The sequence below is a fragment of the Pinus tabuliformis genome, chromosome 7 (assembly GCF_031772625.1).
Source record: "Pinus tabuliformis cultivar Carrire ecotype Pingquan chromosome 7, CPIR1, whole genome shotgun sequence".
Classification (NCBI taxonomy): Eukaryota; Viridiplantae; Streptophyta; class Pinopsida; order Pinales; family Pinaceae; genus Pinus; species Pinus tabuliformis.
The window spans coordinates 236,185,493-236,196,325 of NC_142293.1; the positions used below are offsets into that span (position 1 = coordinate 236,185,493).

A 10,833-nucleotide genomic window follows, 5' to 3' on the forward strand; every position below is an offset into this window, starting at 1 on the left:
TGATCTTGCTGATGGCTTCAGTCCAGAGTGAGGCTCAATTAGCCCCTAGGGTTAAAGGTAGTCCTAGGTATTGTATTTTGTTCAAGGAGGCATGGCCCGGAAAGTCTAGGATTCTAGCTATTCGGAGTATGGTTTGCTCCTCTGTATTCCAACTATACATTGCACTTTTTATTTTATTAATAAACGCTCCTGAAATGGTACAGAGGCTTTGTAGGGTCCCATTGAATTCCTTTGCTATTCGTGTAGAAACTCCTCCCAATAGTAGAGAATCATCTGCGAACAAGGCATGGTTGATTGGTTCTAATCCAGTCGTCAGTCGGATGCCTGAGAGAGTAACTTTATTTATTTCCGCTATCAATTTCCTACTCAAGGTGTCTGCCATTATTATGTACAGAAAGGGAAATAGCGATCATCCTTGCCTTATCCCCCTTGAAGCTTGGATAAGAGGCAGGTCGACCATTTACTAGCGAGGCGATCCAAGGTTTGTCAGTGCAGGTCTTGATCAAGTTCACAAAAGCTGGGCTGAATCCAAAGGAGAGGGGAACTTTATAAAGAAATGAAAGTTTTACCAATCAAAGGTATTGGTCATATCCAACTTGATCAACATCCCTTGATCCTTCCTCTAATGACTGGAATACATGGTTTCCTGAACAAGTATCACATTATCCAAAATATATCTTCCTGCTACGAACCCTCCTTGACTAGGAGAAATGAGCTTACTTAGCAGGGGTTTAATACTGTTTGCAAACAATTTAGCAAGAATTTTGTAAGAGACATTACATAACGAAATGGGTCCAAATCTGTCAAAGGTAGCCAGATTCACTTCTTTGGGTATTAAGGCAAGAAAGGTGGATTTGGTGCTGCCTCCAACTTTTACCTTTTTCTGAAAAGCATTTTCCATTCTTAGTAGGTTAGATTTGATGATTGTCCAACAAGCTCTGTAGAAGTGTGTTGAGAAACCATTTGGGCCTGGGGCTTTGTCAGGCTCCATGTCCCAAATTACATTACTGATTTCTTCCTCAGTGAAGGGCTTCATAAGATTTGAGTTATTCTCCTCATTAACCAAGGAAGGGATCTGAGAGAGGAAGTCATTGGAGATCACCTCGTCTCCTGTTCCATCCTTTGTATATAACCACTGAAAGTGAGTTTCAACAGCTTATTTAACTTGGGCAAAACCTTTGGCAACTGTCCCATCTGCTAAGGTGATTTCTGAAATGTGATTTCGGGAGAGGTGGGCTCTGAATTGCCTATGGAAGAAGGCTGTGTTTCGGTCACCTGCTTTCAACCATAGGCTTCAGGACTTAAGCCGCCAAAATTCTTCTTCTTTTCTGAAGGAGCTGAAAGAAGCAAGTTGTGAAACTTGTTCTTTCTCCAATTCTTGTGTGGTAATGTCTTTGCCCTCCATCTCCAACTGTAAATCTGCTAACTTTTGGACAATATCTTTTCTATATGTGGTAAAGGTGTTGGTAGGCATTTTGACCCACTCTTTCAGAGTTTCTTTGGTTGCTTTTAATTTTTTCTCCCATACATAACTAGGTGACCCAGTGACCGTGATAGACCAAGCCTTGGCAACAACGTCCGTAAACCCTTCCTGCTCTATCCACAAAGGGCTGAAGCGGAACAGTATAGGCCCCAGGTTTTCTTCCTCATCCAGTTGTAAGAGGATGGGTTTATGTTCTGGGGTGAGCTTTGGTAGGATTCTCGATGATACTATTCTCTTATCCATCAAAAGAGTGCTCTGCACTAGGAATCTGTCAAGCCTAGCTTAGATGTGTGTTGCCCTTGTTCTGTTGTTGGTCCAAGTATATCTCCCCTTCTTGGGTTTAAGATCAAGAAGATCCCACTGCTGAATTATGTCCTCCACAAGGGGTAGCAATGGATCTCTGCTATTGTTACCCCCTCTTTTTTCTTTTGGGTCAAGAACAATGTTTAGATATCCTGCTATTACAATGTTCATGGGAGAAAAGTTGTCTACAAAATCGAGAAGTGTTTTCCAACACTCTTGTTTCTCAAGGTAGAGAACAGGAACATAAATATTAAATAGGGTGAGAGTGAGCTTACTTGCTTTATGTCAAAGCTCGGTGTAAATCCAATGTTGAGTCTTGAAGGAATTCTCCAGCTGGAACAATTCTTCCATCCAGACCGTGGCAAGTCCTCCTGAGGTTCCCCTTGCACTTACGACCATCCCAACTTTGGTCTTCCAGTTCGTTTTGCTTAACTCTAGAAGGGCTTCCCATTCAATTTTTGTCTCTTGGAGCATGAGGATCTCTGGGGTTTCTATTTTCATGAGATCTTTAACAGCTGCAGCCTTCATGGGGTTCCCCAAGCCTCTACAGTTCCAAGAGACTATACGCATTATTTATTTGGGGTAGTGGAGGAGAGGCCTCCCTTTGGTGGCCGTGCTCTGGTATTTCGACTTATGGACATTTCTAGAGTGGACTGACTTCCTTGCATTTTTTGCCTCTTTGCTTCTTCCTCTCTTGCTTCCTTGAGGGATTTCCTCCCTGCCTGCTTCGAGGGCCTTTCAAATGTCTCCTCTTCCGATGAGCCTGTCAATTTCGAGGGCTTCTTTCTTATCATGTTTGCATAAGAGGATGGCGAAGAGCCTCTTTCTGGGGAGTCGGTTTGGGCAGGGGAAACCCCTGCATTTCCTTCCTCGATTAATGGGGGATTGGCCTGCTGTTCTGCGTCACTTGCTATAACAGGGGATTCTTCCTGTGTGCTGAGAGCTGCGAAGGAATTTGAGGGAAGATCTGTTCTAGGGGGTATTGCCCCTTCCGGCTGTAGCTCTGTGGATGGCACAATGGGTCCTGCTTGAGCCCCTTTCCCTCTCGGTTTGTTGTGCTGCTTTGATGAGGCCGTCTTTTGCACCGTTTTCCATTGATATCCTTTCATTTTCTATACTTCTTCCTCCATTTTCTTTTTACAGTTTCTTGCAAAGTGCCCATATCCATGGCAATGCCTGCACTTGAAAGGAAGTTGCTCATAATCCAGCTCTTGCACATGAGACCATTTTGCCACTGTTAGTTTTATGGCTTCTGGAAACCCAACTTCCAGATCTACCTTCACACAAATTCTGGCACAGGAGTATTTTCCCTTCCTATTTGCTCTGTCAATGTATTTTCCAAGTGTGTTTCCGATGGTTTCTAAAGTCTTTGGACTCCAATAGTGCAAGGGTAAATGAGGAAGGCGCACCCAGACAGGGATAGTCAAGGGCACATCTTGGGCTGGATCAAAGTCTGGTGTCCATTTGTTCAGATACAGGCCCTGGGGACCCATGAAGTATGGCACGTTTCTAAATATGAGGTTATTATCTTTAATGCAGTAAAAAATGAAAACGAAATAATCCTTACCGACAAAGTGGCATTTTATTCCTTCTGAAACTAGTGATCTCCAGTTGCGTTGCACCCACGATTCGATGGCTCTTGGTGATGGCCATAACCTAGTGAACTGGCTGATGAGTACTCTTTCTGCGATATTCAGGGTAGCACAACAGGGTTCTTCAGCTGGAAGAGTGACGATCGGGATTACTTCCATCTTCTTGACGAACTTCTGTTGTGAGGCTGAAATTGGGCGCTTGCTGCAGTGGCCACTAGCTACTTGAAGGCCAGGAGCTTAAGAGGGAGGGAGGAAGGAGGCTCAGAGCCTCCCTCTGAAGCCATGGCTGTGAGGATGGTTCGCAGGGGGGCGCTCGCAGAGGTAGCAGTGGCGCGCGGGGCCTAAGTTAATGTAGCTTATTACCCAAGTGACAAAACCATGAAAAAACATCATTTGTTCATATTTAACCAGTGTATCATTACTTCATTATTCATTAATTAAGCATAAACCATGATTAGTAATGAACATATAGATCATTAACGCACAAGAAGCATATCAACACACATGAACACTGGGATTTTAGGTGGAAACTCAATGTGGGAGAAAACCACCGTTGTCGTCGTCTCATTAGGGGAATTTTGAGGTCTAAAATGGGCCTCCTAAGAAAAATGTACAACCAAAATAAACTTTATAAGAACCATTAGGATTCAAGATGGTGATGTCAACCATGGGGGATGATTCACCATTTTTGGAGTAAAAAAGTAAAAAGATAATAAAATAATAAAGCTACTTTTTCAACTCATTATTTCAACTTATTGCCCTAAGGTTTTACTCAAATTTCGAGTGGGATTATTCGTTGGATGCAAAATTTAATTCCTCATCCAAGGAGTACCCATGTTGCATACTTTCGATGGACCTTGCTACACGAAAAATGAGAAATAAATGAAAAAATGTTATTGCAATAACGTTTTCATGTATTTCTCATTTTTCGTGTAGTAGGGTCCATCAAAAGTATGCAACATGGGTACTCCTTGGATGCGAAATCAAACTTTTCATCCAATGAGTGTTTCTGCTCAAAATTTGAGTAAACTCATAGGGAGATAAGTTGAATTTTTTTTTCCTTTTCTCCCTCTAAAATTTGATCATGTAATCTAATATTATTTTATTATTTTATAATTTCCTTAGGAGACCCATTTTAGACCTCAAAACTCCCCTAATGATGTATTCTTCTTTTATTATTAAGAAAACTTCATTACATATTGTATTGGTGCAGACTCTTACCAGCACGCAAGAACCCACCTACAGGAGGCTACAACCTCCACTTGTTCTACAGAACCCACTGGAAGGGAGCTCCAACCCCCTGATCTCATTTATTGAATCCTATTGGAAGGGAGCACCTACCCCCTGCATAAATTTACTAGCTACCATTGGAAGGAAGTTATGATTCCGTCACTGAAGTCTCCAACCCTTAGCACCTCTTGTGGACCACATTTCATAATATTTCAGATTGGAACCACCTGACTCAAAACATCAAAACTTGTAGGCAACCTTTCATCATATTTTCACACTGGATCCACACCCATCATTAAGATCAATACAAAACGGAATATTGATTATGTAAAGAAATCATTGAACCAACTAAATCACTATAACATCAACCACTAAACTGAATCTCAATGAACCATTCATCAATAGATCAAACCATATATTGTTAATCATCATAAAAACATAGTGCTGTTCCTACAAACCTTGATCAGACATACATTAGAATGTATACACTACAGTTCTGATGCACACCTGCGTATATACAGGCACCTGCGTACAAATCCTAAATCACTAACTACTACATCTTGAATAACTGCAACACTGAATTTAACCACTGAACCATACATAAATCATTGAACCAATCATAGATCACGGAACCAATCACATATCATCATATTGTAGCATCATTACCAATCAATATTCCGTTCCACATTTAACCCAATCAACATTGTTAGACACAGATCATCAATCTAGAGACATCATTGACATACAACAACAAACAAATCATACATCAAATTTAATTATCAAGCAGTATTGTAAACCCTAGTACATATAGCCGATTTCCACAAGACTGATCAGCATATGTACGTGCTTACCATATTCAACACCCGTGTACATATCTTAACATACTACAAACTTTATCTCAGAATATATATGTGACCCTACAAAGATGGATCCACGTTTGTATGTGACTATTCCCAAACACACCTACGTACATATCTTGATAACTTTCATTGCAAATAAAATTTCACTCTCTGCAACCTTTACTGTCAATACTACAAACTTCTGAATAATACATTTAGATCACAATATTACTATCATCACAATTTCATCAATGTTATCTACTTAAGCATTTGCAACAAGTAAATCAATCAAGCATATATGTCAATATATCTTCAGATCTTTCATATGTGAGTCTTCTCCATGCTCCCTGGTGCACACCTATTTTAAATTAGATCTCACATGTATAACTCGTTACTTGCACACTTAACACCTTAATGTCCATCTCATTATATAGATTTAGCCTTAGTCAATACTGTTATCACTCAGATTTTCCTAGAAGTTGTTGGGAAGAGGAAAGGGGTCCGAGGTAACCACAAACCAACTTTTAAGTATAGATTCTAGCCAATTTGTACTCAGAGAGGGCTCTCTCTTTATGATTTAGCTTTGTTTTTGAATGATATTAGGCTAGTTGTGAAGTTTAGGAGTTTTGTTTGAGTTTGGGTGGTGAGATTCAATATCAAAGGGGTAAAATTGAGTAGCTTAGTCCATTGGGCTGATGGAGTCAAAGAAAATGGATTAACTGGACTTGGTTTCTTCAATGATTTCCTCTTCTGAAAGAGGATTTAGTATTTGTCTCTTTGCTCCAGGTTGTTCTGTAGGTCCACTGATAGGTGTGGTGGTTTCTCTGTCCCTCCTTTTGTTTTTTTCCTCATTTACAGGAGTTTGCAATGCTGGAATTTCGGCTGAGTTAGTTTGGGTTGGAGGAATTTGTACATGAATTTGTTCTTTGGTCTTTCCAAGCTGATCAGTCATTGTAGGCTGCTCTGTGGTCTCTAATTCTTTGCCTTTGGAAGTTCCTGTAACTGGTATGCTGACTTGCTGTGCAAGCTGTTGAGAAGTTCCGCAGAAGATGTACCAATTTCTGATTGTTGAGGCAGCTTGAATGATACCTGTCCAAAAGAGTCCAGGTCAAGGGTTTTCTCAAGATCTTTCATAACAATTTCCATCTTTTCCTCACTAAACTCTTCTATTAGGGTCCCTTCTATCCATTCATCCTGATTTGCAAACTGTTCAATTTTTGGGATCCTATGATGTATATAAAATGATAGCTTGTTTTTTGTCCTTCTGTTACATATGAAATTATTTAGGTCATATGGCACCCACCAAAAACTTTTCTTTAATCTAAGGTGGTCTTCTAAAATCTTTTCAGCTTCTTGCCATGCATCCCTAGAATTGATGACAAAAGGGCCTCAATGGTTCTTGATTCTTAGCTAAGCCTTTTTCTTTGTGCTACAAAAATGGACTAAGTCTACATTTATGATCTGTCTGAAATATTCTAGTGCAAATAATCTCATGGGCACATATTTAGGTAACTTGAAAGGGAAAAGTTCACACCCATACATTCTGATTTCTGTGTGATTTTGGTACAGGTACCAGTCACCTATCATGTACTGTTTAGAGAGTTACAGAATCTTCTTCATATCACCAGTGATCCTAGGAGGGGAAACTCCTATCAATAAAGTGGTTGTTGGATGTACAAACCAGTCAATGAACTCATTATAAGTGTAAGGGGACTCACAGGTATTATGAAAGATGGAACTCCAAAAAATCACAGACCTTCGATTTCCTTTTGAGTCCAATTTCTTGATGGGGAAAGGAAAGCTGTCTGGCTGATGATACAACAAAAAATGGTATATAAAAGATGTATATTTGAAGACTCCTTCCCTATCCAAATTCAAGAATTGATCATGGATTTTGTTGGCAATGAAAGTGGCATAGTCATATCTGATAGCAGGGGGCTGTCCTGGAGTAAAGATTGATAAAAGAACTAGGGTGATATCATCAACATATTCACTGGAGTTAAATCCCATGATCATGGATATCATGTCAATAATGAGTCTGCCAGTGTCAGTGAAAAAAGCCTTCAGATAGGGAGGTGGACCTTTAGGCTGGTGCTTTGGTGACATGAAGGTTTGAACAATACGAGTCACTTTTGATTTGGACAACTGAGATGCTTTTTCAAGTAAATATCCCATGGAAAGAGGAGCAAGGGGCTGAGTGGAGTGGAACTGTATCATTTCATTGATGGACTTAGCAGTTATGGGAAAAAGGACAGTTTGGGATGGGGACATAACTGCTCTATGGATAGGGTCATAGTTGGCACAACACTGATGAATGATGTCTGGGAAAACATGGACTGAGGGGAGGAAATACATGGGAAGGTTAGATTCCCATAGTCCAAAAATGTCAGACTTATTCAGATAACTATCTCTGGCTTGGCAGAAGGCTTGGAGATGATTTATTTGACCAGATAAGTCCTTTATCTAAAAATATTTATCGGCCAGAGGTAGATAATCTAAGTCTTTGTGGGGAGCATTGAGGGGTGCGACATTCAGAGCTACAGGGGTTCCCATATTTGGTTCTTGTGTATTCAAACTGGAATTCGGGCTTTCTGTGGAAAAATGGATTAAGCAGTGGGTTTAGGGTCTTTTTATGGTGGCTACAGACTGTTTTTATCTTGAATTCAGCTTTCTCTAGTAGAATTCTTAGTGGAAAACTGAAATTGCAGGGTTGCAGGGTAAAATGAATAAATACCTGTGTTAAAGAGGTAAACTGTGTAATTGCAGGTTGAATGACGGACTGCAGAGCACGATGCTGGAGTTTCTTGGTCGGGTGGTGGGCTGAATGCTCGGACAGTCAATTGAACGTTAGTTTGCATGGAGCACAGTTTGCAGAGAATAATGGTGAAAATGACATTTTATCGTGTATTTAACGAAATTCAGTTTGGCGGGAATTTTTGGCATTTATTGGGCGGATGACGTCAGCGTGATGGGACGTGTTGTCATTACGCGAGGGTGGTAAGTGGTTTGCTCGCACTGCTTTTAGAGTCGAGCAGTTTTAGACGGAGGGCGAGTGAGCATATGGAACAGGCGACACATGGCTTTGGTACGGGCGGAAAACCGCCGGGTGATCGCGAGTTAAAGCGAGGTGGGAAGGGTGGTCGCGATATCGCCGTCGACCGTCGGATGGGAATGCAGAGATCGGACGGCGGATGGGCAGGGGATATGGCGGGTTGTTAACTGCGGCGGGCCCGACACGATAAAACGTGTTTTAATCGTTTCGGGGCTATTTTGATTGGTCGGGGGGCGGTTATTAATTAACCCAAATGGTTAATTAATCCCGTATTGCGTGGCGGGGAAGGTTATTAATAAACTTCGGATAAGTTTATTAATCCCTATTAACTATATAATGGTTATATACCATCGGGGCGAGAATTATATAAAGCGTGGGGGTTTAATATATTTACATATTACGGGAGGGGTTAATTTTTCGGGATTTATATAATAATTGTTAAAAGTTAATATGAAATAGAATGATAAGTGCCAAGTTAAAATGTTAGGAATTTACATTTAAAACTTAGGCTAAAGGGGTTTTCAAGTGATATTATGTATTTCCTAAGTAAAATAGGTTTTTTACTTAGACAAACTTTATGAAATGAAATGAATGATGGATGGATGATTTATGAGTACTCAGGATTTTAAATCATTAGGCTGAGGGTCCGGTCCCTCCAGAAGTCAGAGAAATTCTTTGAGCCCCTTTGATTTTCAAAGTCCTTAATACTTGAGGGGGAATTAGTGAAATCTTTAGGGAAAAATGTGACTGGAAATTAGTTATTTGACCTTGTCTTGCTTGAACTGCATCAAGTGTAATATCTGCCTTGTACTGGTGAGAAAAGTAAAGATCAACACATTTAGAAGCATTTTTCATCACAAGTATCATTTTTCAACATCATCTACCTACCCTACCTACTTTAGCCTGACATTTTTTCTTCTTTATTTGGGTGCACTTACACTAGCAAACCCTTATCACACTTTTTCTTTTACATATAAAAATCTATCTAAGTCTGCACTTATTACATCCAAGGGCTCAGATTAAATTGTTGAGCTCCTTTTATTTACTCTACCTATCTACTTATCTGCCAAGATTAAACAGTTTGGTCAGATTTTATTCTCTATCTCTACAGCATGAAATTGAAAAATGAATGAGCCAAGTTTAAACAGTTTGACTCTTCATGAATTGTGGCATAAATGACAAGCTGCACACAATTGTTTATTACAGAAAATGAAATAGTAGTGGCATTTAGACTTGCACACTTTCCTGGTCTATTTTTGTTTGGGGTTCATTTCTTCTCATTTTTTGACCATTTTATTCTTTTCACCCTTTGATTTTTCTTTTAGGGTATACCCTCTTTACATTTTTTAAATTTTTTGATTTTTTGACAATATGGAAAACCTTTGCAACAAGGAAAGGTATGAACATATTACAGAGCTCATCAAGTCAATCATGAAATATGACACCTATTGGTATAGGAGAATAACAAATACCTTAGGCAAATCCCTTGGCAATGTCATTAGTTTCCTTTGACAGGATCAAATAATCATTGTCGCTCACATTACTATGGGCCAATACCATGGTAAAGACCCCTAGTATCCAGATTATCATTGTTTGGATTTTGTACACGACTTTTATTAACAAGACCTGCATATTTACACAACCTTGCTTCTTAGGACCCACGTATACTTTCTCAAACTTTACCTTTACCATCCATCTATCTCTGAATGACATTCCATTGTCCATATCACTTGTAACATTTGTACAAATCTGCATGAGTTCCGTGTTGACATCTTTATTAAGTAGGTTTCCATCAATGACAACACATTAATCGTAATGCCAACAATCTCCCTCTTTGGACTTGATGGCAACCACTTTGGTGTTTGGTCACCACCTGTATGCACTTGCAAATACCAGGACTTCTCACCAAGCTACTCTCTAAGCATTATTTTCCAAACACTGAGCTTCTCTCTCCCTTTGGCATCAAGGGAAAAGGGTTGAACAATGTTGAATGAAGGCTTCTCCCCACCTTTGTAGAGAGGATTGTTGTAGGTCTGATTTGTTGAATATGAAATTGCATATTGACCATGCTTCCCCTGAGCATATGTTGAACCTTCTGAAGATATTCAAAACATACAAGACTTTATGACTCAACCAAATGTGACCTTTCCTATGACCAATGGCTTTATGCTCCCGTGATTACATCAATTACCCAACATAGGGGGTTCTACATATTGGACGAGAATTTTTCATCAATGTCCCATCATAATCGGATTACATACATGTCATTACTTGATCCTAATCGCCCGTACATGACTGAGTATTACAATGATTTACAACATGAGTCTTTTCATG

General features: G+C 39.8%; 1 protein-coding gene across 1 annotated transcript; it reads right to left on the reverse strand.

The window, feature by feature from the left end:
• Positions 1 to 2,898: 2,898 nt before the first annotated feature.
• LOC149246723 (uncharacterized) lies at positions 2,899 to 3,279 on the reverse strand. Its single transcript, XM_089442366.1, has one exon. It carries the CDS (start codon positions 3,277 to 3,279, stop codon positions 2,899 to 2,901), a length of 381 nt encoding a protein of 126 aa, XP_089298492.1.
• Between the last annotated feature and the right edge of the window lie 7,554 nt (positions 3,280 to 10,833).

What these genes read in the sequence shown, in the direction of transcription:
- LOC149246723 (XM_089442366.1), bottom strand. Translation starts at nt 3,279, where the DNA reads ATGGGTCCCCAGGGCCTGTATCTGAACAAATGGACACCAGACTTTGAT.